This window comes from Peromyscus californicus, unplaced genomic scaffold (genome assembly GCF_007827085.1).
Source record: "Peromyscus californicus insignis strain IS unplaced genomic scaffold, ASM782708v3 Scaffold_11__1_contigs__length_118956290, whole genome shotgun sequence".
NCBI lineage: Eukaryota > Metazoa > Chordata > Mammalia > Rodentia > Cricetidae > Peromyscus > Peromyscus californicus.
Window position 1 is genome coordinate 15410198 of NW_026294402.1, and position 26753 is coordinate 15436950.

The 26753-nt window shown below is 38.8% G+C and overlaps 1 protein-coding gene across 4 annotated transcripts; it reads left to right on the forward strand.

The window, feature by feature from the left end:
- Positions 1-344: 344 nt before the first annotated feature.
- On the forward strand, positions 345-26366 carry Znf317 (zinc finger protein 317). 4 transcript variants are annotated; one of them, XM_052753194.1, is made up of 10 exons: positions 345-531; positions 2192-2272; positions 8764-8945; positions 13761-13821; positions 17853-18071; positions 18868-19007; positions 19501-19627; positions 20517-20612; positions 21911-21993; positions 23381-26366. In XM_052753194.1, exons 5-10 carry the CDS (start codon positions 18041-18043, stop codon positions 24686-24688), a joined length of 1785 nt encoding a protein of 594 aa, XP_052609154.1. In that variant the 5' UTR covers positions 345-531; positions 2192-2272; positions 8764-8945; positions 13761-13821; positions 17853-18040; the 3' UTR covers positions 24689-26366. The 4 variants fall into 4 exon arrangements, with proteins under 4 accessions (XP_052609154.1, XP_052609156.1, XP_052609166.1 ...); XM_052753196.1 differs by having other exon boundaries at positions 18882-19007; XM_052753206.1 differs by lacking the exons at positions 17853-18071; positions 18868-19007.
- Positions 26367-26753: the final 387 nt, after the last annotated feature.

A 26753-nucleotide genomic window follows, 5' to 3' on the forward strand; every position in this document is an offset into this window, starting at 1 on the left:
ACTCACTGCTAACAGGTTGATGATTGTAGAAAGAAGAACAAGCTGAGTACAGCGCACATGATGCTGTGGGGCAATTAGAACTTGGGAAAATATGCCTGATATACACCCTAGACTTAAGCGTCCTTTTCAAGGCTGTCAAACTTAAGAACTACATTTCCCATGAACCATTTCGATTGTCATTCTTTTTAGAAGCAGTTGATTGGTTTCCGCCAGATTTCTCAGTTCCTCAAGACTACAGGGTTCATCAAAGCTGTCAAACTTCATTTCCCAAAATGCACACCGTGAATGTTCCCCGTTATAAATGGCCAATGAAGTTCCGCGAGATTTCTGAGACGGAAGTGAAATTGAAGCCATTAGCTTAAGAAGGCGATTGCAGTAACACACATGTGTGAAACAATGTTTAGGGGTTTCTCCCCTATGTCTGTCCCGACCCTTTTGTTCGCCCAAGTGTTGGGGACCTTTCACATGAATTTATAGTCCTTCGGTCTTAGCTGCGGAGACTTCCGCTTCCTGGATTCCACCCTCAGTCCGGTAAGCAGGGGTTTCATCCCTTAACCCTTTAGGAAGCAGAGGGCAGTAGTTGTCAGGGATGAGGACACCAGAAACCGCAGGAGGCGTGCCTTTTGGTCCCCATAGCTGGCGACCAAGGAGAAGTGGGGTTAGAACACTTCATAGGTGACAAAGGGAGGTTCTGCCGACCTGGTTTTAAAATTTCGTACAGCAGGGTGTTCATGGGTGACCGGATGACAGGAACTGTTCTTAGCGTGGGTTTTCTTTCTAAAACCGTCGTTGATATGAGCACAACTGTTTTTGTTACTGTTAAGCTTGCATAATACCTTTTATATTTTAAGTTAAATCTTCGGTTACTTTATGCGTTTGTTAGCTGACAGTCCTCAGGCAAATAAATCACTTGTAAAAATAGTTGTCAGTTTTACATACTGCCAATTTAACTCGAAAGTTAGTTCATTTAATACTGTATTCGCTAATGTTTTATCTTGAATTTTTCCTGTTATCTCTATCCTTTATCCTTTTACAATAGACATGCAAAAAAGGTCATAACTTTCATACTCAAAATTATAATTAAAAATACAACAACAGGTATATTCTCTGCAGAGACCAAATTTTTGTTTGCAGTCTAGCAGATGACAATAGTATCTGTAAATAATTAGCATGATTATAGAGATCAGTGATTATGGTTACACAATGATGGAGGTACTAGGTGCCAGTGAATTGTACACTTAAATTGAAATAAAATGGTTATTTTTATATTATGAAAAATTAAAAAAGGTAACCATTAAGCAAATTTACAAGCTAGACTATGATGGAAATAATTAAACCTTAAAAGCTTGTATGCTCTTCTTATAGTGCATATTTCTCTCTTTCCTATAATTAACTATGGATTTTACTGTTCCCCAAATACATATTGCACTATTATGTATTTTCATAAAATCGTGTTGTTTGTAATGATACAAGTATGTCATTCTTGTGATTTAGAGATTTCTAAGTATCTTGTATTCAAGAGGTAGTCATCATTTTTCAGCAATGTCATACCTTATATTTTCAATTATAAAATCCAGACATGGGATTTCTATTTCCAAAGTTTGTTGAATCTGTTTATAAGTCTTTAGAATATTGGCATTTTTATGCCATTGAGTTTTATAGTTAATCTGTTACTATTTATAACTAAGAACTTTGACTCTGGTGTCCAATTACATTTTCTTCAAATTGTACTCACTGAATTTGAGGTCAACATTCTTGATAAAAAATTTCTACTAATTTAGTATAATATTTTGGATGTTATTCATAGGTAGTTTTATCACCTGAATAAAATAAGTAAATATGCATGCTTCCTTTGAATTATACACACTTGCTATATTCTGGTTTGGCTGGACTTACACGCACTTTTTTGTCTTAAAGGTACAATCTTCCTGCTTCAGAGGCCTGAGTTCTGTAAGAGGTTTTGCCATCACACCCAGCTCGGGAAAACTTTATTTAAAGCTGTACTTGAGTTTCTGGAAGACTATGTTGCATCCCTGTTTTCTATTTTGTTACAATAACTTCTTTAGGAAGTTTTTATTTCCACATAATGTTTAAGTTATGTAATCAAAGTTTGTTCACAATCACTTATATTTTATTGTGTTCTACATATTCCTAATATTTATAATTAATCTTTTTTTTTTAATTTAAACAGGCTCCCACAATGTAGTCCAGACTGGCTTCTCAAACTTATAATCTTCATATTTCAACTTCCTTCTATGCTGGGATTATACAGGTGTGTACCACTCCTGTTTAGATACTTATTTATTTTATTTTAAACAAAAACATTAGAACTTTACTTGACTTAGACAATCCAATTTATTAAACGTAATTTCTGTTTCATAGGTTTCTGGCTTTTTATCTAATTTTGTGTGGCAGGGATAGGGTCTTTGCAGCCCAAGCTGGCCCTGAACTTCTCAGATAGCTGAGGATAACTTTGAGCTCTCCTGATGCTTCTGCCTCCACCTCTCAGTTGCTGAGATTATAGACCTGCTCTGGCTTCTTCATTACTTTCTTCATTTAACTTTTGTAACACTATTCTTTTCCTGACTTAGGCTAGATTACTGTGACATCTTCCAAAATGGAAATACTGTTTTGGGGTTTTGTGTTTCATACATTTTTTTGTTGTTTTTAGACAACGTCTTATTATGCAACCCTGGAAGACCTAGAACTCTGTATAAATCAGGTTGGCCTCAAACTCAAAGATATCTACCTGTCTTTCCCTCCCCCATGCTGCAATTAAAGATATCCATCACCATGCTTGGTATAGTTTGTTTCATACATACATATACATATATATATATATGTGTATATATATAAAATTTCTAAATATGATTATCATATATTATGAATCCTTTGATATATGGATTAATGTAGCAGTTTCTTTTGAATTTCATTTCTTGACATTTTGTTGGAAACATATCTCACACTATTTGTGCAAAAAACTATTGCTGACAATATATTGTCAAAACTAGACCAGCAGGACGCAAATAAAAAGTGACTGCCGAACGTTGCCAAGACAAGTAAGACAGTCCTTGAAAATTCCCTGCTTTTCAGAAAAGTCTCTGTCAGATATTCTAGGCCTGTAAGCCAAGGATTGATGCCCCAACGTTACAGAGGAAACAGGGTGACTGTCTAGGCAGCCAGACATCTCTGCCGTTAGGTAATATATCCTTCTGGTGCCTTTGATGGAATTGAAGACTGTATTGTTATAGTTTTCACTAGTTAGGTAAATTAAATGTAAAAATGTAAACTCACCAAGATAAGATAGATAATAGAGTATTTTCTCTAATTTTGCCATGTACAAATGGAGTGGATATTATAACTACTTCTCAGTAATATTTTGTTATATATGGTTTTACTATGTTTATATTAAAACTTTCCATTTTAATTAGACAAAAAGGGAGAAATGCTGTGGAATAATCCTGTACACTGAAATATGTTGTTCTCATTGTTAATAAAAAAATGATTGGCCAGTAGCCAGGCAGGAAGTGTAGACAGGACAACCAAACTAAGGATGCTGGGATAAAGAAGGGTGGAGTCTAGAGTTACCAACCAGACACAGAGGGAGCAGATGAATGTGCTGTACTAATAAAAGTACCTCCATGTGGCAAGAACGTAAATAAGGAGTATAGGTTAACTTAAAATGTAAGAGCTGGTTAGTAATAAGTCTGAGCTATTGGCCTAGCATTTGTAATTAATATTAAGTCTCTGTGTTGGTTATTTGGGAACTGGTGGGTAAGAAAGAACATCTGCCAACACTCTTCCCTTTTAGCCCCTGGGACATGGTCTAGATCACAGTGGATATATTGATATATTATTGATCTATTGAGAATACAACTTGTATTGTTTTTTCCTAGTCTAGGTCTTAATGGAGAGAAAATTAATTTGAGTAGTAGTGGAATTGAAGAAACAAGAACATGTGGTGTTCTTCATTGCTTTGTGTATGTTTGCATGCCTGGATAGCACTGATTGAAATAGGCCCAATAAGGGCAAACCTCAGTAAAAGTGCTGTTCTGTATGTAATAGTTGCAATTAAATACGAATGCCCTGACACTGTTTTATAAAGTCATATATGGAAATAAAATTGAACATTGGAAGAATTGCAGCCACCAAAAAAGGAATTTATAATGTACAGTTTGGAATCCCAAAATCAATTTTGGATCATAAATTTGGCAAATGAGGTATAGCTGCTGTCATTGTGAGAAGGAAGGCATGGACAAGAGTAAGGTTCTGCTAAGTACCAGGTGAAGTCCTTCCTCGCGGCCAATACCTGATACTTAAAGTATTTGTTTGGGTTAAGTACTATAGTGAAAGGAACCAAAGGTAGTTCAATGTAACATCTTGCTTATCCTGTGCATTCCAGCTGGGATAGTGGCACCCACTCCTAGTTAGCCCCATTTTCTCCTAGTTCATAATGAAGAGAAAAATGTATCTGAATAGTAGAATTGAATAAACAATAACCAGGGGGATAATATTCACTGTGTTACAAAAGCAGGTACCATAGAATCTAAAATTTGGTGTCTCTGAAAACTCTGCATCCCACTTCATCCATGATGCTGTCATTCTGATTACCACTGTCTTGTTCTATGTATCTTGCAGAAAACTTCTGGGTTAATAGTCACTGTACCTATTTCTAGATATGCCCTTCACCCAGCCTATCTTCTGCTGCAACTGTATTCGAGATCTCTTGTTTGTGACCTTTATTCTGCACCAATAGTCTCTCTGTTGGCCTCTTGAGTTTGCATTACTGTAGAACATTGGACGTATTCCACAGGTCTAGCTTGAACGTTGGGGCATTGTCTCAGTTTGAGCCACCTGGCCAATTTGCTCCATGAAGTAGATGAGGCTCAAGGTGCTATGCTAAACTGTAAGTCTGCCTTAGCACCATGGTTACTGTTCATATCACAGGACCTTTGAAACTATTCCCAATCCTTCAGATTCTTTATATACCTTTTTTTTGTTGTTGTTGTTGTTGTTTGTTTTTGTTTTTGTTTTGTTTTTTGTAATCCTTGCAAGCCACTTGCCTCATAGAAGCTATCTTGCTATGCAAGTAAATGAGGATCAATTTCCACCCATTTTTTATTGACTCTTTACTTTTATGTTAGGAGTTTTCACTGCAGCTCCAGGACAGTGAACGAGGAAGAGAAGTAAAAACTTAACTTGGAGCGTATTGCCTGTTTGGAAATATAGAGAAAGAACTAACCAAGTAAACTGTGTAGCATGTTAGAAGTATGGCATCCTAGTTTTGTTTCTCTTGCTGTGACAAGTACTCTAACAAAAAACAACATAAAGGAGGAAAGACTTTATTTGGTTTACACTTCCAAGTCAGTCTTTGCAGGGAAGTTGCAGAGGTAGCGGTGCAAGGCAGTTGGCCATATTATATCCGCAGCCAAGGGCAGAGTAAAATGAATGCATCCATGCTGCCTGCCTACCTGATTCCTAGTACTCAGCTAGCTTCTTAGACCTTTACACAGCCCATGAAATAGTGCTACCATAGTGGGCTGTGTGAACTAATAGTCAAGCTAGTTTCCTTCCTGCATGACCACAGGCCAGCCTGGTCCAGTGAATTCTTCACTCGAGGCTCTCTCCCAGGTGATTATTAGTTGTGTAAAGATGGCATTTTAAACCAGCCATTGTAGGAAGCAATGCCTCCTGGCCATTTTCTGTGGATCTTTGGAGATAGCAGGAGCAATAGCCTAACTCTGATCAGTTTTCTGTAAGCATTTGTAGGCAAAAGCCTAGAAGAAAGAACGAACAGTTCCCCCAGTGCTACCTTCTGCCTGTACAGGCTCAAAATGGTGAGAGGCTTTACTGATTCAGAAACCAAAAGATATTCCTGGGCAACTCAGAGTGTTCACTACTGTGGCAGCTTGAACTTGCAGTATTGCTGGAGTTAGTGTCAGAGCCTGGATCCTACCAGTTTTAGCAGACTAGACTTGGTCAACATTCTCAATAAGACATTTGAAAAGATACTAGTAAAAAGTGGGAAGGGGATATTCATTCACTGAGTCTACAGTGGAAAAAGAAAATGTTGCATTGACTCCGGAAGTCCATCTACTGGTGCTGACATGAGGTTTCAGCTTAAGCAGAGTGGGCAAAGTACACATAATTAACAGTTCCAGTGAATGTATGGTGTTTCCTTCAAGGTGATCTAATAAATTGTCAGAAACCTCATTTTATGTATATATGTGTGTGTGTGTGTGTGTGTGTGTGTGTGTGTGTGTGTGTGTGTGTATGTGTGTGTGTATGTATGTATGTATATATTTGTATTATATATTTGTAAAATTTATTTCTATTTTATGTGCATTGATATTTTGCCTGTGTGTGTCTTTTCGGAAGCCCTGGAACTGGAGTTACAGTCTTGAGCTGCCATATGAGTCCTGGGAATTGAACCTACGTCCTGTAGACAAGCGGCCAGTGCTCTTAACCTCTGAGTCAATAATAAAAGGGAGAGTATCAGGGACCCTTTAGAATATCTTCATTTCTCTGGGGATGATCACAGCAAGACTTACAAGACCTTGTTTCATCCTTCCCTCCATCCCTCCATCCCTCCTTACCTTTCTTTATTGTGCTCAAATTTTTGTGGGTTTCTTTATTCTGGGTTCAAACCCAAAGCTTCATGCTTGCTAGGTAAACATTCTGTCATTAAACTGTATTACCAGCTCTAAATTCTACATTATTGATTATTCGTGTCCAGATTTATCTATTTGTAGTAAAATATAGCCTGTTATAACTTAGTTAACAGGCTAGCTATAAAATTCTGTTCTGTTTTTAGCTATTACTTTGTATCTCTTGCCCAGTTTTAATGATTCCAAAACTAATTCATCAGCTTGGCAAGTCAGGTGTTTTCCCTCATGTGTAAGTAATATGTACACAGCTAAAGGGGCTGCAAATGAAACCATTTCAGAAGATAATTTTCCAACACATAACAAAAGGCTTAAACATATTCATAAATACTGCTCAAGCATTTTGTCATCTAGATATTCATTCTAAGGGGGAAAGAGATATACAATTTTAGCTTCACAGATTTATTGTAGGTGTAGTTTTTCCATTTGTGAAAAATTAGAAACATTCTAAATATTTAAACATAGAACACAGAGCATTTAGTAGAGTAACATGTAAACCCCTGCTCCTAAGGCTTAGGAATGGTTGGAGAAGACAGTTCTGAGGCAAAGCATGAGAATCTAATAATTCAGTTATAGTTTGTCAGCTTCTAAAATTTCCCTAAGTTTTTCTTCTTAAATAATTTGTTCCAGATCCTATGTCTCATGCTTATTAATACCACTTAAGTAATAAGTTCTATAGAATACTCATTTTTTTTCATAACTAATTCTCCCAGGGAATCACCATAAGTGTAGCTGGAAGTTTTCCTGTGTCCTGGCCAGTCAGCGGTCGGGACAGATTTCTCCCACTCACATCCCCCAAGTAAACACACAGAGACTTATATTAATTATAACTGCTTGGCCATTAGCCCAGCCTTATTACTGACTAGCTCTTACACTTAAATTAACCCATAATTTGTATCTATGTTTAGCCATGGGGCTTGGTACCTTTTCTCAGTTTTGCCTTGTCATCTTGCTTCTTGTGTCTAGCTGGCGACTCTTGACTTAGCCTTCCTCTTCCCAGAATTCTCCTTGTCTGCTTATCCCACCAATACTTCCTGCCTGGCTACGGCCAATCAGCATTTTGTTTATCAACCAATCAGAGCAACACACATTCACAGCATACAGAATGACATTCCATAGCACATAACTTTTACTCAACATCAGCTTTTATAAGAATTTTTACATTGTCCCAGTTGTAGCCTTCGGTGAGGGGCCCTTAACAGCAAGGAATTCAAACATTAAACATGCCAAAGACACAGGCAAGAGTTGTGCAGCAGATTCCACCGAGGGCAGTGAAGGGTCAGTCCACGTTGTCCAAGCGCTGTGATCTCTGTCAGGCAGCAGCTCCAAGACACTTGGCATCGCCATGAAAGACAAAAAGCCTGAGATGAGGATATTTGCTTCAAGATAGTGTATTCTTTATAAAAATTATGATGTGAATTAGAGGTGGGTGGGGAGAAGGAGCTGTGGGGTAGTGTGGGGAGTATGATCACTATGAAATTCTCAAAGAATTAATTAAATATTATTAAAACTGAGAACCATCAAGGATGTTTTATTTTACAAATACTTTAGTTGATTCTAAATTCCATTTTCAATAAAATATACATGAATGTATATTTTGTATACAAAATATGTATAATGTATTTGTCTTAGGGTTTTCATTGTTATGAAGAGACACCATGACCATGGCAATTCTTATAAGGAAAACATTTAATTGGGGTGGCTCACTACAGTTTCAGAAGTTCAGTCCATTATCATTATGGCAGGGAACATGGTGGCATGCAGGCAGATGTGGTGCTGGAGAAATAGCTGAGATTCTTACATCTTGCAGGCAACAGGAAGTTGACTTACAGACTGGGCAGTATCCTGAGTATAGGAAACCTCAAAGCCTGACCCCACAGTGGCACATTTCCTCCAACAAGGCCATATCCCCTCCAACAAAGCCACACCTTCAAATAGTGCCACTCACTCCCTATTAGATTATGGAGACCAATTACATTCAAACTTCACAGAAATTTATATAATTTTTTTTATTTTCATATTTTATTCTCATTGTGTTAGGCTGAGAAGGGAAGTTTGAGTCATAGTTATGGATTTGTGCTGTTCTGTTGTCTTTCAGACAAGATTGGAATCCCGTTGAGACCAGCATTCTGCAAAGTTGCCTATGGATGCTGGAAACAGGAGTTCCTAGGAAAAGGAAAAGAAGCAGTTGTGCAGTTGGCCATGGAGGGTTTCTGTGCCAGGGTACCAGTTGAAATACCAGAAGATCCTCCACAAAGGCCACAGATGATGAGGCCCACAGTAGGTTCTGGTAGCAAATGGGATGTTGTAGTCCTAGGGAGACTGGTGGTCAGGAGCATCCTCACAGAATTCTCGTCCTTTGGTCTATATCCTGAGGTACTGTGCTGTATTTTTCCAAGGACTTGCTGCCTGGTTTCTTCTTGGCTTTTCAACCATGCAAATCTTACAAAGTTACCAGCATATAGAAACAGTCTTTTTCATTTCTCCTTCTAAACTTTTCTATACATCCCTCCCCACTCTCCTTCAAATCATGGCCTATTTTTTCATTAATTATTATTGCATGCATATATGTATGTACATATTAGTCCTAAGCATAGCCTGCTCAGTACACATAATGTTACTGGTATGTATAGTTTCAAGGCTGACCATCTGGCACTGGACAACCAGCTGGTTTGCTCTTCCCTGGGGAGGGCCACCCCTCCTGTTCCCAGCTTTCCTCGGTTGCCTGTAGTTTGTAGAGTTGAGGCTTTATGGACTTTTCCCCATCCACTTTGGTGGTGCATTGGTGCCATTCTTGTTCAGCTCACATTTGAGCAGTCATAATTGTGAGACTTTGTTGGGGGGAGGGGGGAAGGGAACCAATAGGAAACACAAATCTCCTAAGAAGCTCCCTGACCTTCTGGCTATTACAATTTTTCTGCCCAACTTTCCTAAATGATCTCTGAGCCTTAGGTGCAGGAGTCTTTTGAGTCTGGACTCTACAACTCATTTTTATTAGTTGTAGTTTTCTGTAGTAGTCTCTGTTGCAAAGAGAAGTTTTCTTGATGACAGATGAGGACTACACTTATCTGTAGGTATAAGAATAAATGTTTAGAATGTAGTTAGAGATTTTGCTTTTTTAGTGAAGTGTGGGTTATAGGTTCTCCTCCAAGATCCATCCATGACTAACACTGAGAAGTTAGTTAGGTTTCCAGTACTAGCCATGGTTTCCCTTTATTGGAGCAAGTCTTAAATTCATTTAGAAAGCTATTGGTTACTGCCAAGGTATGTGTGCAACTACTGCCCCTTTAGGGTTATCATACCATTCTGGTCTTGTGGATCATGTGTTATATCTGAGTAAAACTGTAGGTTGCTTCTCTCCTACAGTAAAGGAGGAAGCTTACCACACCATAATCCTGTACAATGAAAGCTGTCCTTAGGAAGGCATTCAGGTCAGTTCCAGCTCAGGGGCCTCTGGACCCTGTGTCTCAAGTGCTTGGTACCTTCAGCAATGAGCTCCTACCTTGCACCTTTGCAGGGTGACTAAGGGCAATAGCAGTACTCTGTATATTTGGGGAGTCTCTTGGACAGCCGTGGTTAGCAACCAAAAAGAGGGTTCCCCTTGTCTGGTATTGGGTTTTGGTTAGTGTAAATGGTGCAGCATTAAACTGCTTTTAAAAAACAAAACTTGCTGGACTGCCTCAGACAGTGTAGGACAGCACCCAGCTGCAAAAGCTTGTTAGGTTTTATAAGGGTAGATGAGGGGGACCTTGAAAGGTAGGACAGCCAGGTGGGTAGCCTGGGGAACCTGTCAGACAGTGGTGGTACTGAGAGTTGTAGTCAGGAGCACTCAGCCAGCCTTTAAGGTTTCCTGGCAGAACCAGCTCAGGTTGGAATTGAATCATTGTCATTAGTACTGCCATTGGGGGGTGCTGTTTTGTGACCTAACAACAGTTAGATGGTTTTTGCTCTTGGAGGGAGCACACACAGACCAGATGAGAAAAGTTCACTAAAAATATCTGTGTATATTTATACACAGATTATGTGGACTATCTTTTTTTTAAGGAAAAAAGTTAATAGTATGATTTTTTTGTGGCTTTTTAAGACATCATTATTGTTATTTTACCCTGCTCCCTCATCTTCTGTATTTACCTCCCTCTCTGCTTCTTAAAATTCCCCCTTTTCTCATTCTACCTATCAGATCACTTGTATTCTGCTATTCCCCTCTGCCCCCTGCCTACCTCTTCTGTCTTTACTTCCTTGCCCTCCCTAAGGAGCCCTCCCTTTGCTATTTCCCCGATTAGGTCATTTTTACACTGCTGTTCACCTCCCTATTGCTCCCCAAATCCCTTTCTTGGCAATGACCTGGTTTTACTTTCCAGGTTCCTATAGTTACTGTAGGGTATATACTCACATTTGAAGATTTTGAGTTAGGAATGTCCAATGAGAGAGAACATGCTGTTTGTCTTTCTGAGTCTGGGTTTCCTTTAATTCAGTATAATATTTTCAAGTTCCATCCATTTACTTGCAATGTTCATGATTTCATTTTTCTTTGCTAAATAGAATTCTACAGTAGATATGTACCAATTATACATTCATCAGTTGTAGGACATCTAGGTTGTTTCCATTTCCAAGCAATTGTGAATAAAGCAACATCAAACATGGCTGAAAAATAGCTGTGGAGTTGGATGTCAAATCTTTTGGGCATATGCCAAGGAGTGCAAAGGCTGATCATATGATGAATATATTTTTAGCTTTTTGAGACTTCTCGTTAATTTCTATAGTGACTGCACCAGTTTGGAGTCCCACCATCAGTGGATGATGATCCTTTTTTCCTCACACTCCAACATTTGTTGTCAGTTGCCATTCTGACTGTGGTGAGATGAAATCTCAAAGTTTATTTGATTTTCATTTCCGTCTCTAATCACTAGGGACAGTGAGCAGTTTTTGAGATATTTCTTAGCTATTGTCTTTTCTTCTGATGAGAACTTTATTTGGTTCCCACTTTTCAAATGAATCTTTTTGTTTTTGACTTTTTGAGTTCTTTGTATATTCTGGATATTAATCCTCTGTCAGATTTGTAGCTGGCAAAGATTCTCTCATTCTGTGGGCTTTCTCTTCACCTGATTGATTATCTCTTTAGCTGTGCAGAAGATTTTTGGTTTCATAAGGTCCCACTTGTCAATTGTTGGCCTTAATTCTTAGGCAAATTGAATCCTATTCAGAAAGTCCTTTTCTACACCTATCCTATGAGATACTGCCTGTGTTTGCGTCTAGCAGTTTAAGAGTTTCGTATTTCATACCTAGGCCTTCGGTCCATTTGGAGTTAGTTTTTGTGCAAGGTGAGAGGCATTTGCATGTGGACATCCATATTCACAGCACAAGTTTCTGAAGAAGCTTTCTTCAGCATATGCTTTTGGACTACTTGTCAACTATTAAGTGGCTGAAGTCATGTGTGCTCATGTTTGTGTCTTTGGTAGTATTCCATTGGTTTACACATCAGTTTTGGTGCCATTACTATGGCTCTCTAATATGTAAGATTTGCAATTGCAATCTTTCTAACATTTGTTCCTTTTAGTCATTTTGTTTTGGCTATCCTTTTGTGGTTCCATATGAATTATATAATATTTTTATTTCTTTGAAGAATAGTGGAAGGCTTTTGGTTGGGATTGTATTGACTCTGTAAATAGCTTTTGATATAATGGTCAGTTTCATAATGTTAACTCAACTAATCCATTTTCTAGTGTCTTTATCTCTTTCTTCAGAGGTTTAAAGTTTAGGTTTATTCCTAGATACTTCATTTTCTTTGAGGCTCTTATGAATGGGAGTGTGTCCATGATCTCCTTCTCTGTATGTTTGTTGATGGTGTATAGAAAGGTATTAATGTGTTCAGCTTGATTCTATATCCTACCATATTGCTGAATTCGTTTTTGGTTTTTTTTTTTTCCTAGAAATTTTCTGGTAGAATTTTGGGGATCTCTAATCTGTAGTATCATATCATCCACAAATAGGGATAGTGTGACTTCTTCCTTCACTATTTGTGTCCCTTTAATTTCTTTTTCTTGCCTATTCCTCAGGTACTGTGAGCATATCTTGAAAAGGGGTGGGAACAGTGGATATCCCTGTCTGGTTCCTGGCTTCAGTAGAATTGCCTCAAGCTTTGCTGCACTTGGGATGATGTTGGGCATTGGTTTCTCATAAGTAGTTTTTATTGTGGGAGGTAATTCTCTGGGACTAAATTCTCTGGGACTTTTATAATGGAGGATTTTTTCCAAATACTTGTTCTCTATCTACTGAGATGATCATGTGATTTTTGTCTTTAAGTCAATTTATGTGGTTTATTACATTTTTTTACCTATAAAGCATCACATAAATTTGAAAGAAGAATGCAGTTTTATGCAGGAGGGATTGGAAGGAGGGGGAAATAATGTAATTACATTGTAACTTCAAAAAATTAATTTTAAATTCTCATATTCAGTTAAAATTGTACATATCGTCAGGGTAACAATGATATATATCATGAAGGGAATTAATATTTAAGTTGAAATAAATATTTCTTTAAACATTTGTAATAATTGCAAAAATGTCTAAAACATTTTCTTCTAGGTTTTGAAATGTGTAATTTTTTTATTGCTATCTCTAGTTATCCTGTGCAATAGTTTTTAACACTTTAAGTATTGAGATAAAATAAGTGATAGGAGGTCTAGCTAAGCAGGTAAGAGCACTTGGTATTACAGAGGACTTTTGTTTGGTTCCCAACACCCTGTGGCAACTCAGAACCATTCCTCCAGTTCCAGGAGATATGACACTGGTTTTTTGTTTTGTTTTGTTTTGTTTTTATCTTTACAGGCACCAGGAACACATGGCACATACATACATGCAGGGAAAACACTCATACACATAGAAATCAGTCAGGTTTTTGGTTTTTTTTGGGTTTTTTTGGTTTTTTTTTTGAGATGAAATAAAACAAAACTTAGCCCTTATTGTTCAGTTCAGTGGTGGTCCATACATTCACAAGGGACTACATTACCCAATGTAACTTTTGAACTTTTCTATCATTTGAAATTGAAACTGGGAATCCAGTAAACAGTAACTCCCCCCTTGCTTTCTCCACAGCCCCTGGCAAAAACACTCTGCTTTTTCCCTTCATGAGTGAATCTGACTCCGTGAACCTCATGTAAGTGAAATCACACATCTACCCTTCTTTGCCTTACTAATGTCTTTTAGCACAATTGCCTACTTCCATGTGTTGGAGCATGTATCAGAACTTCATTCCTTTGAGGACTGGTTAATATTTCACACCTTTCCTTATCCACACCTGTCGCATACTCCTTTAAATTGTTTTCTTCTTCCTCTGTTTTCCTCTATCCCTTCCCTTCCTCTGTCTCTCCTTCCCCATCTTACTTGCTTTCTCTCTCTCCTCCTGCCTCCACCTCCTTAGTATCTGGGACTACACATGCAGTTACCTAAACCCTTCAAGCTATTGAAGATAATCTTTATTGGAAGATAATCTTTCTGATTGTATTCTTGGTGTTGTATAGTTGGTGCATAATTAATCACTAAAAAGGTTTTTTGTTTTTTAACTCAGAACCATTTTTGTGTCTGTAATGAAAATAAAGGTCACCTTACTTTTTCAAATAATGAAATGAATAAATCTTCTAAACAGTGATCATAAAGGTCCTTTGGTATTGAATTGCTTTGTGCTCTTAGTGAAAAATTGTTTGTTGCTGGGAGTGGTGACACATGTCTTTAATCCTAGCACTTGGGAGGCAGAGGCAGGCAGATCTCTGTGAGTTTGAGACAGCCTGGGCTACAGAGTGAGTTCCAGGACAGCCAGGACTCTTCCACAAACAAAACCTTATCTTGAAAAAGCAAAAGGAATAAAGGAAGGAAGGAAGGAAGGAAGGAAGGAAGGAAGGAAGGAAGGAAGAGAGAGAGAGAAAAGAAAAAAGAGATAAGAAAAGAAAAGAAAAGAAAGATTATTTGTCTATACATGCCAAATTTCTTTCTAGCTCTCTTCTGTTCCTTTGACTTTTCTGGGTATACTTTAGTCATTTTTCATGTTGTTAAAGACCATTATTTTGAGTCTTCTAAGTTTCCCTACGTTTAACATTGTTATGAATTTTTTGCAGTTTTTTTTTTAAATCGTATTTATTATTTCTTCCCCCCACCTCTTTTGTTCCATTTTCTGTTGGTTATCTACTGCTGGCCCTGAGGCCTACCCTTAAGAGTGATTTGTTTCGGGTTGGGGATTTAGCTCAGTGGTAGAGCGCAAGGGCCCTCGATTCGGTCCTCAGCTCCGGAAAAAAAAAAAAAAAAAAAAAGAGTGATTTGTTTCTCCAGTGAGACTCCATTGGAGAAAACTAATATTTCTTATGCAAGCAGTTGCCAATTAGAGATCGCTTCTGGGTTACGGATGGAGCTTGTGTCCATTTTCCCTCTCAGTGCTGAGACCCCATCAAGCCCAGACCCATATAGGCCCTATGAATGCTACCACAGTCTCTGGGTTCTTACGTGCATTGGTGTCTTCCAGCCCCTCTGGCTGGTACAGTCTTTTCACCTCCTCTTCCACAGGATTCCCTCAATCCTGATGGGAGGGAATTGATGGAGGTATCCCATTTAGGATTGAATGTTCCAAAGTCTCCCACTTTCTGCTCATTGAGGGTGTCTGTATTTGTTCCTGTCCACAAGAGGAAGAAGCTTCTCTGATGATGACTATAAAGACAGTGGTCTATGAGTATAACAGAATGTCATTAGAAGTCATTTTATTGTTGCATTCCATCAGAAGAAGAATAGTATTTGCTGTTCCACTATGTCCCTGCCTGTGTAATTTCAGGTTTTTGGCCACTCGAGCAACATCAGGGATATATTCCTCTCATGGAGTGAGTTTTAGTTCCAGTCATTTATTGGTTGGTTACTCACACTAGTTTTGTGCCACTATTGTGCTAGCACAGCTTGCACACGGGACACCATTAAGATTTGTAACTAAGTTGGTGTTTATCTGTCTTGTTTGGTAGCAGTCTGAGTATGTTCAGTACCATGAACACTAGTCAGTCGGAGTTAAGGCTCTAGTTGGGCACTCACTCAACTTCTCCCTGTTTAATGAGTTACTTAGGTGTTGTCCTCAGTAATAGAGCCTTAACATCAGTTTGTAAAGAGCAATCAATAGCCTTGGAAACAGCCAGGATTGCTTAGATATTTCCATGGGGCCTCTTTAGCCAAACACTCAATTATATGTAACCCATTCCCAGAACTAGAAGCTTGACTTGGTGACGAGAGATGTCAGGTTGAGGTTCTATCTCCCATTATTTGGTGATCCCTTTTAGATCACTTTCATACATGTATATATTTTAGAAAACTTCTACTTTATTGGGTTATGACATGACCCTTCAAATGGCCCTTAGTTCTGACTGTCCCCCCTCATATTTCTTCCTTTACCCTTCTTCCCTCCCCCTCCCCATTTGATCCTCCTATTCTAGACCTACCCCCAATCCATCCATGACCATCTTTTCTATTTTTTCTACTTGGGGAGATCCATTCCTCCCCTTGTAGTGCTTAAGTGGATTGTTGCCTGCTTATGAAGATTTAACAGCTAATATCCACATATAAGTGAATACAGACCAAAATTGTCTTTTTTGGGTCTAGGTTACCTTACTCAGGATGACTTGTTCTAGCTCTACCCATATACTTGGAAATTGCATTGGTTTTTTAACAGCTGAGTAGTATTCCATAGTGTAACTATACCATGCTTTCTTTGTCATTTCTTCTATTGAGGGGCATCTAGGCTGTTTCAATTTCTGGCTATTTTGAGTGGTTGAACATGTGTCTCTATGATAGGATGAAGCATCCTTTGGGTATATGCCCAAGAGTGGTATAAATGGATCTCAAGGTAGATATATTCCCAGCTTCCTGGGGAGCTATATTGATTTCCATTATAGTTGTATAAGCTTGCATTTCCACCAGCAAAATGGATGAGTGTCTCCCTTACTCCACATCCTCACCAGCATGAGCAGTCATTTGTTATAGTGATTTTGGCCATTCTGACTGGTGTATGATGAAATCTCAAAGTTGTTTGCATTTCCCTGATGATTAATAATGTTGAACATTCTTTAAGGGCTCCTCAGCCATTTGTGTGTCCTCTTTTAAGAATACATACTCTGTGTACATCGGTACCTCATTTTTTGTTTTCTTGATGTCCAGGTTTGTTTTTGGTTTTTTTTTGGTTTTTTTTTTTTAGTTCTTTATATATTTTAGATATTAGCTGTCTGTTAGAAGTGTAGTTGGTAAAAATCTTTTCTCCAAGTGATGGTGTCCTTTGCCATACATAAGCTTTTCAGTTTCATGAGGTTCCATTTATTAATTGTTCTTACTGCTTCTGCTGTTGTTGTTCTGTTTGGAAAGTCTCCTGTGCCAGTGAGTTCAAAACTATTTCCTATGTTCTCTTCTATCAGATTCAGTATATCTGGCCTTATGTTGAGGTCTTTGATCCATTTAGAGTTAAGTTTTGTGCAGGTGGAAAGTATGGTTCTGTTTGAATTCTTCTACATGCAGCCATCTAGTTTGACCAGCACCATTTATTAAAGATGCTGTCTTTTTTCCCAAAGTGTATTTCAATTTTTTTAAAAAATCAAAAATCATGTGTTCATTGGTGTGTGGACTTGTCTGAGTGTTAAATATGATTCCATTTATCAGTGTATCTTTTTATGGCAAACCATGCTGTTTTTATTATCATAGTTCTATAGTACAATTTGAGAATTGAGGATGGTTGTACCTCCAGCAATTCTTTTATTATTCAGGATATTTTATATTCATAATCCAACATATATACATATATATTATATATAGGATATATATGCTATTGTTAAAGGTATTGCTTCCCTGATTTTTTTCACAGTCCATTTGTATTTGTGCATAGGTAGGCAACTAATTTTTGTGTAGTAATTTCATATCCTACAACTTTACTGAAAGTGCTTATCAGCTGTCGGAATTTCCTGGTGGAATTTTTAGGGTCACACATATATATACAATCATATCATCTGTGTTTAAAAAATCCTTTAACTCCCTTTACTGTTTGTATTCCTTAATCTCCAGTTGTCTTATTGTTCTAGCTAAGACTTCAAGTCCTGTATTGAATAGGTATGGAGAGAGTGGGCAATCTTGTCTTGTTCCTGATGTTAGTGGAAATGCTTTGAGTTTCTCTTTATTTAGGTTGATGTTGGCCCATTATCAGACAGCTTATGGGTCAAAAGGAAATGACAAGAAACAAAACTCAGAGTTCTCCTCACTGAGTAAGAGAGACAGCTTTTGAAGTGCCCTTGTGCCAGTTGTCAGCTGTGAAAAGCAGTGCCTTGTCACGTACCCCTACATTCAGCTAAGGTTGCCTGTGCCCCCAAAGGATGGCTACCCTGGGTCTGTCTCCCACGTTTGGTGAGTTCTTTTGTTCTTGCCCTCAGTGAATGAGCACATATGTCTCTGGCCATGCCTAAGATAGAGGAGACATGTCTATGTAAGCTGTTGAGGATGGGTGAACTGAACGATGGTAGTTCATATGACTGACTATGGGCATGTGTGGGTTTGGGACAAAGAAGAATATGTGTATGGTTGACATATGTAGTGAAGAAGGTAAAGGTGACGTAAAGGCTTTATGTCTTAGGACTTCAGTTTCTCACTGAGAAAATGGGACTGTGCAGAGATTGAGCATCCCTAATCTGAAAATCCCAATTCTGAAACTTTGTGAGGATAGCTATGATGCCACTTAAGGAAAATTCTATATCTTACCTCAAATGACAGGTTGTAGTCAAAATAGCTGTGTTGGAAAAGTACCTAAAATGATCTTCAGCTATGTGTATAACTGTAAAGCATAAATGAATCTTTATACATGAGTCTCTCATCCTGAAGACATGTCATTATATTTATGCAAAGATGTCAAAACTTAAAAAAAATACCTGAAGTCATACATGGGCCTAGCAAGTCATGTGCAGGATACATTGCTGCTCATGGTTGTACATCACCAACATCCTCTTTTCTGTCCTTGTTTGTGAATAAGCAGAGGGGTGTATGGGGTGGGTTGGGTTGTGTGTGTGTGTGTGTGTGTGTGTGTGTGTGTGTGTGTGTGAGAGAGAGAGAGAGAGAGAGAGAGAGAGAGAGAAAGAGAGAGAGAGAGAGTTTTGAGTATGCTTACAGAGAACAGATGAACCTCAAGGATTTTATTTTCTTATCTTAGCTATGTCCTCTCAGGGTTCTCCCGGTAGCCAGGAATCAGAACTTCCTCTTCCTTCAAAATACCATTCCTGTCAGCAGAATTTGGGTTTGTTTGCTTGCTGTGCTCCAAAGCCTGATACACCAACTCGGGTTTCTTCTCAGGTACATAAGATTTCAAGTCCCAAGGGTGGGACAAGGACATTTTAGGACACCCTCACCACCACCATTCCATGTTGGAACTCTTTTAGATAGTCATCCAGTGAATGCCTAGTCAAGGACCAGGACAACAAGGAAAGTTAAGTGGCTGTAATCACCACTAGGGAAGTTAGAGGGGGTGACAAATGGTTTTCTTATGTTTGCAGAGTGCTCAGAATCAACTGTAAGTCAGAAAGGTAGTAAAGCTACAAGCTCTCAGCTGCCCTAGAAGATGAAAGCAATTTTCTTCTTGTCAGAGTTGTCTTTGTAGCTGTAAAACAGATTAAGAGCTCCTCAAAGGGAAGAGACATTGTGGGAATATTCTTCTAACACATATACAGAAACCTTCAGCAGACCATATCTTAAAGTCACACATCAGATCTCTCATGGTCATGTTCTGCCTCTGTTGTCTTCTTATGAGCTGGTTTCTCACTGAACCCAAATGTGTATGGTATTCCAGGACTCTGTGACATTCCAAGATATTGCCGTGGATTTTACTGAGAAAGAGTGGCCCCTGCTAGATTCTTCCCAGAGAAAACTATACAAAGATGTAATGCTGGAGAATTATAGCAACCTGACTTCAGTGGGTAAGGCTACCATCGTTCCCTTACCTGTTTAGGGATAAGATGTTTTATCTAGTACTTGTTTTGACCCAAGACATAAATGGGGTTTGTAACAAAGCTAAGAACAAGCAGAACTGGTACCCCCCTCATAGGTTCCCTGGTAGTAGGACCTGTTCATTACATTGAGCTTGGAGATTTTCAAGTATGTGACTGAGCTTAACCATAACTTTCTAAAGTAAGAGGTCCCCATTCTTGTTGATGGAGAATGGCCAGTGAGTAAGATGATTTACTGTATAGTATTACGACCTGAGTTTAAATTCTTAGCAGTACATACAAAGCTGGATGTCGTTGCAGATAACATCTGGAAATTCCACAGATATAGAAGGTGGAGACAAGATAATTGCTGGAAATTATTGGACAATAGCCTAGTTTCAAGTTCAGTGAGACACCTTTTCTCTAGGGAGTGAAGTAGAGTGATAGATCAGGATGCCCAATGACCTCGTGTGGCCTCTGAACATGGGCAAGTACACACACACAAAAATTAATTTATTAAAATTAATAAAATTTAAAATTACAAAAATTTATTTTTAAAAGTTTCTATTCTTGTCTGAGGTATAGCTCACTGGTAGAGTGGTTTTATAGATTATGTAAGGCCTTGGTTTTTATTCCCAGCACTTAAAACAAATAAAATCCACATTCTTTTGGATGGCAAAATGTATGAGTATGTGTGCATTTGTTTTTTATGGAAGATTTTTACTGTGTTCCTTAGAAATGTGACATGATCATTTGCTGCTCCTAAATCAGCCTTGTCCACCTTCAGAAAACCCTGAAGACCAAATTGTTGACCCCAGTCTAATGGAAGGGTTGTCCTCTGCAAAGTCCTCCTTCAACATGAATCTTTCTCTGTGAGTAGGGTATCAGGTTGGCAAACCCAGCCTCATCTCACACCTGGAGCAAGAAGAGGAGCTGAGGATGGAGGAGAGGGACATTCAATGGGGTACTTCTCCAGGTGAGTAAACACAGATGTGATTTTGGCTGTCAGCTCTTTTCCGGGATTGGAGTGGAGGGAATACATTGTTGCTTTCCTGTGTCTGTTACAAAATAACCTGGAGGATTATTTAGCTCACATTTGTATCAATTCAGGAACATGGTGCCCTTATCCTGGTGCCAGCTATGACATAACCAGACAGCCTGCATTTGTATAGTAGGCACAAAGTGACTTAAGGGAGAAAGAGTTTATTTGGTCACAGTTTCAAAGTTCAGTCCATCATGGCAGGAATGACCTGGCAACAGGAAGGTGAAGTGACTGATCATTAGTATTTGTCTCCCAGAAATGGAGAGGAGAGAGAGAGAGACAGAGACAGAGAGACAGAGACAGAGAGACAGAGACAGAGAGGAGAGAGAGGCAAATGCTGTACTCAGCTCATTTTGTCCTTTTTGTCCTTACCTCCACCTCCACCTGTCTGGTAGGATGCTACAAACAACATTTAGGATGGATCTTCCCCCTCTTCAGTTAAAATTGTTTTAGAATCACTCTCATAGTCACACCCAGAGTATGTTTCCATGGTCAGACCAAATCTAGGCAAGTTAATAATAAGATTATCCATGACAGCATGGTAGCATAACCATATTCAAAACTAATATCACATTGTGAAATAGGAAGCAAGAAAGCTAGGGAGACCGGTGCTGGTGTTATATAACTGCCCACTATTTGTTTCTTTTTTTTTTTTTTCCAGATAGGGTCTCACTGTAGCCCAAGTTGGCCTTGAACTCATGATTCTCTTGCCCAGCCCTCCTCAATGTTGGAGTCATATGCATGGGTTATCATATCTGCCTTTATGAGACAGCCTTCTCTTACAGGAGGTAATTAACCTTCTAAGACCAGCATTGATTCCATCTAAGAACAGTGTAATCAGTGACCTAATTACCTCACAATTGGCCCCACCCATTTAAAGGTTCTGACATGTCAGTGTCACTATACCAAGGCCAACTCTTTACCACATGGACCCTTGAACAAATACATTCAAAACATTAATATGGAAGCACATTTGATAACTAGGAAGTAAGGAAGTGTTCTTTGTCTTATTATCTATCTGTTCTTTCATAAACCTTTTGATGTGTAGACTTGTCTCTGTGTTCCTTTAGCTTTGAATTTGACATTTATATCATTTTATTCATTTGTATGTTCTTCCCTTTTGCTTCACTTTTCCTTGTATATCATTAGAATTTACAAAGAAGTCTACTTTTCATTATTATCATCTCACTTTCTTTTTGAATGAGTCAAATTTTCCAATTTTTGCCTTTCAGATTGGGGAACTCCAGCTAAAATAAAGTGGTCCATTGTTATGGAAGATATTTTTGGAGAAGAAACATCTGATGGAGTGACATTGGTAAGATTTTCCTAGGATATATTTTTGTCTTTCTGGAGAAGTCAAGGCAGCCACTAGTCAGCTCACTCAAGAACTAGTCAAGTGACCTACTCTAGAGGAAACAGGAGTTCCATAGTGCTAAGTTACAGTTGTAACTTAGTACCTGAGTTCCAGTGAGCTGATTCCAGTGAACTTACTGTGGATACCAAGCTCTAAAAGTGCTTAGTTTCTTTGTATAAAATGTCACTTTTCATTAACTGCATAGAACCTGTACATATCTTGCTATATGCTCTACATTATTGTTATATTGCCTATGATACCCAATACATTGTGATATGTAAAACATGTAAATAACTTTATTATTATATGTTCAGTATTAATATAGTTATTTTTGTCTTTAAATGGTTTAGGACTGGGATTGCTGAAATCTTGATATTCAACCCATTGATATTAAAATGAGACTCACTATATTGTCAGTTTAGGCAGGATCCCAAATCTAGCCCCAGACTTTCTCTTTTAGAGTTCAGATAAGTAAATATTTCTATAATGTGTGATGAAACAATTTTATTTTAAACAGTGAACAAAGATTGCATACAAAAAAAAGCATTATAGTATAGTACACATGGAGCTTAATGGCACAGCAGCCACGTTTTCTGCTTTTATTTATTTTAATAAGACAAGATCTTGACTAGCCTGGTATTCGAAATTCTTCTGCTTTAGCCTGCTGAATTGGGATTACGAGTGAGTGCCACCCCCACTTCAAGCTGCTTTTTATCTTTGATAAAGCTCAAATGAAACAAGAACAATGACATTGTTGGTCATTCTCTTTGTTTGGGTACAATTGCTGTGATAAAACACCATGACCAAAAGCAGTTTGTAGAGGAAAGGGTTTGTTTGAGTTAAACTTTCACATCCACAGTCCATCAATGAAGGAAGTCAAGAGAGGAACTCAAACAGGGAACCTGGAGGCAGGAACTGATGGCAGAAGCCATGGAGGGGTGCTGCTTACTGCCTTGCTCCCCAAGGCTTGCACCCGCCCAGGGATAGCACCACCCATGCAGGCTGGGCTCTCCCCTCATTGATCACTAATTAAGAAAATGCACTACATGCTTGCCTATAGCACCATATTAATGAAGTATTTTCTTAACTGATGTTCTCTCCTCTCTGATGGTGTTAGCTTGTGTCAAGTTGACATAGAACTATTCAACACAGTCATAGTAATGTATTTCTATTGGTGCTACTTTATTCAGAGATAATATTTAAAGAGGCTGGGCCTATAGACTAATGCTTAAGCCCATGCTGTGTATTTACTAGGTAGGCCTTTGATGCAACCATCAGCACCAAAAACATTAAATGAAATAAGGGCTGTTATAAATGCTAGAGTCAGCTCTCGTCTCTTAACCAACAGGAAAAATCTCATCTTTTGGAGAAATCTTCTGAATTCACCCATTTGTTTGAAATCTTCAGTATTAGCCCTCACCTTACTCAGCCAGTAGGAAGGTCCACAAGCAAGAGGCCCTATCACCGCCACAGCTGTGGAGTTGCTTTCAAGAACAGAACTAACCTGACTCAGCACATTGGGAGAAAAATGCATGAATGTCACCAGTGCCAGCAAGCCTTCACTACCAGTGCCTCTCTTACAAGGCATCGTAGGATTCACACTGGGGAGAAGCCTTATGAGTGCAGCAACTGTGGCAAAGCCTTCAATGACCCCTCAGCTCTAAGGAGCCATGCAAGAACTCACCTGAGAGAGAAGCCCTTTGACTGTAGTCAGTGTGGTAACGCCTTCCGGACCCTCTCTGCTCTGAAGATTCACATGCGAGTTCACACCGGTGAAAGACCCTACAAATGTGATGAATGTGGCAAAGCCTATGGCAGGAGCTGCCACCTCATAGCCCACAAGCGGACACACACTGGAGAGAGGCCCTATGAGTGTCAGGACTGTGGAAAAGCCTTCCAGCACCCCTCCCACCTGAAGGAGCATGTTCGGAACCATACTGGGGAAAAGCCTTATGAGTGTACACAGTGTGGCAAAGCCTTCCGATGGAAGTCCAACTTCAATTTGCATAAGAAGAACCACATGGTGGAGAAAACATATGAGTGCAAAGAATGTGGGAAGTCCTTCAGTGACCTCCTATCAAGGAGGAAACACATGAGGATTCATATTGTAAAGAAACCCGTTGAGTGTCGCCAGTGTGGGAAAACTTTCCGAAACCAGTCTGTCCTGAAGACACATATGAACTCTCATACTGGGGAGAAACCTTATGGCTGTGATCTCTGTGGGAAAGCCTTCAGTGCCAGTTCCAACCTCACTGCACACAAAAAGATACACACTCAAGAGAGACGCTATGAATGCACTTCCTGTGGGAAGGTCTTTGGTGATTACCTGTCCCAAAGGAGGCACATGAGCATCCATCTTGTCAAGAAGCGTGTGGACTGTCGGCAATGTGGAAAAGCCTTCAGGAACCAGTCCACCCTGAAGACACACATGAGAAGCCACACAGGTGAGAAGCCATATGAGTGTGACCATTGTGGAAAAGCCTTCAGCATAGGTTCCAACCTTAATGTACACCGGAGAATCCACACTGGGGAAAAGCCCTATGAATGCCTTGTTTGTGGAAAAGCCTTCAGCGACCATTCATCACTTAGGAGTCATGTGAAAACCCACCAGGGAGAGAAGCTCTTTGCCCCATCCATGTGGAAAAGGCTTCAATGAGTGCTCAGATACACAGGAAACCTGGCAAGTTTAAGAAGTCACAAATGCCTGATGAACTCTCTACATACAGAACACAAGGGAGCACATGGAAATTAGGAAAAATCCAGTTTGTGTAAAGATTGAGAAGACCTGAGTTGGTGTTCAGCACTTGGGGTCTCAGAGAGAAAACAGGGAATGGGAAAAATTTTGTATTGAGTATCAAAAAACTTTCAGCATACTTTATGCTCTCAAACACATAAGAACTTAAGGAGAGAATCTTCAGCTTGGGCATTTGGTGTTAAAGTCAGCAACAGTTTGTGGGCACACTAGAGTGATTCTTTATCAATACAGTGACTAGGGGAAGCTTCCTCACCTCACATTTGTTCCTCAGGGCAGAAATCAGAGTAAAGAGAAAAGTCACAGACGTAAGAAACATGGAAAAGTCCATAAAAAGAGGTGAGCAAACTGGCCAGCTGTTTATTATTGTTGGCTCATAAGCCAAGATGCTTGTTCTTTTTAAAGAGAAAAAGCATCTGGCAGAAATGCTGTGTGGCACTCAAATTCTGACATACATGCTGTTCGTGAAAATCTTTTCAGGTCAGGCAGCATTGGTTCTCAACCTGGGGAAGTTTTGCTCTTCAGGGCATTTGTTGATGTCGGGAAAGATTTGATTTTGAGAATGGGGAGGGAGGTGCTACAGGCATATAGAGAGATGACATCAGAGATGCTACCAAAATATCCTACAATACACAGAAGTCATCCATGTCAAACAATTATATATACTACTGTAATAGTGCTGAGTTTGAGAATAATACTACTCATTCCTCGGTTATTATGATCCCTATGAACACTCACATTAGGAGAAAATTTTTACAGCTTTTTAAAAGAAAAAAAATGCAATTTGCAGTTCTTTCTGGAAATGTATGAGGACTTACACTGATGCTAACTCTTTGTGAAAATGCTTTAGCCACAGTGTATGAATGTAGGGTTGTAATTACAAGTCTTTCATATGACAACAGAGTCCAGCTCTTTAGTTTTCTTGATCTTTTTATTTTTAAGGTCATGGTCCTCTGAATAACTCTTAGCCCCATCACGAACAATATGTATATAGCTTTGTTCCTATCTTAATTTCCCTTTGGGAAACTTAACCTAACCAGTGGCATATTTAGAATTGTGTGATGCTATGCACTGGGTAATGTGAGTATTTTTAGTATGTATCAGATTTGTTGTGGTCAAAGCATGAAGCTTCCTAATGTAGATCCTTTGGTTGCTAATGGCTTTCTGCCCAAAACAATAACAGAGATCTCTAGTTGCTTCCCCAGTATGCATTTTAAACTCCTACAGCAGAAGAATTATGGTTTTATATGATTAGCAAATGGTGCTACATTAAGAAATCTTTTGCAGTTTTTCATGTAACTAGTATTGTCTACATGCCATGACCCTGGCCATTGACTGATAAACAGAGGTCTTTGTGTGGCTTTCTGAGAAAAAGCTCTTGAAAAAAAAGTCTGATTTTTTTAATTCATTGTATGACCCTGAAGATGAAAACCCATTCTAAAGAGGACACTCCAGAGAACTCACAGTGATTCTAGTCTATACTGTGACTTGTGAAAGAATTTACATTGGTGCTCAATGTATTACATCTAGAATTTCTATTACCTGAGAAAACAATAAAATTGATTACAAGTTTATAATGAGATGGTTATTTGTTTCTGTTTGCTTTATTGGTTGGAAGTGAGTTTCCTATCCTGTTGGATGCTGTCCAGGAACCATACCCCTTTCTCTGGAAAGTTAATCACTGCTACTTTTACGTAAAGTTTTAGTGAGTATTCTTGGGATTATTAGGTACAGATTTTTAAATACTTTAAGTCAAGTATTCATGTGACTTTTCAAGTTGTTCATGTGCTATGGTACTGATAGCTGTGTATAGATGTACTTCAGGTTACTACAAGAGTGCATCCCCATAAACCTATCATACAGTCAAACATTAATTGTGGTAGTACTTCTTAGGACTGAGACATTTAGTTTGATCCAAATAACCCTATTTAAGAAACTTAATAGAACCGGGCGGTGGTGACACACACCT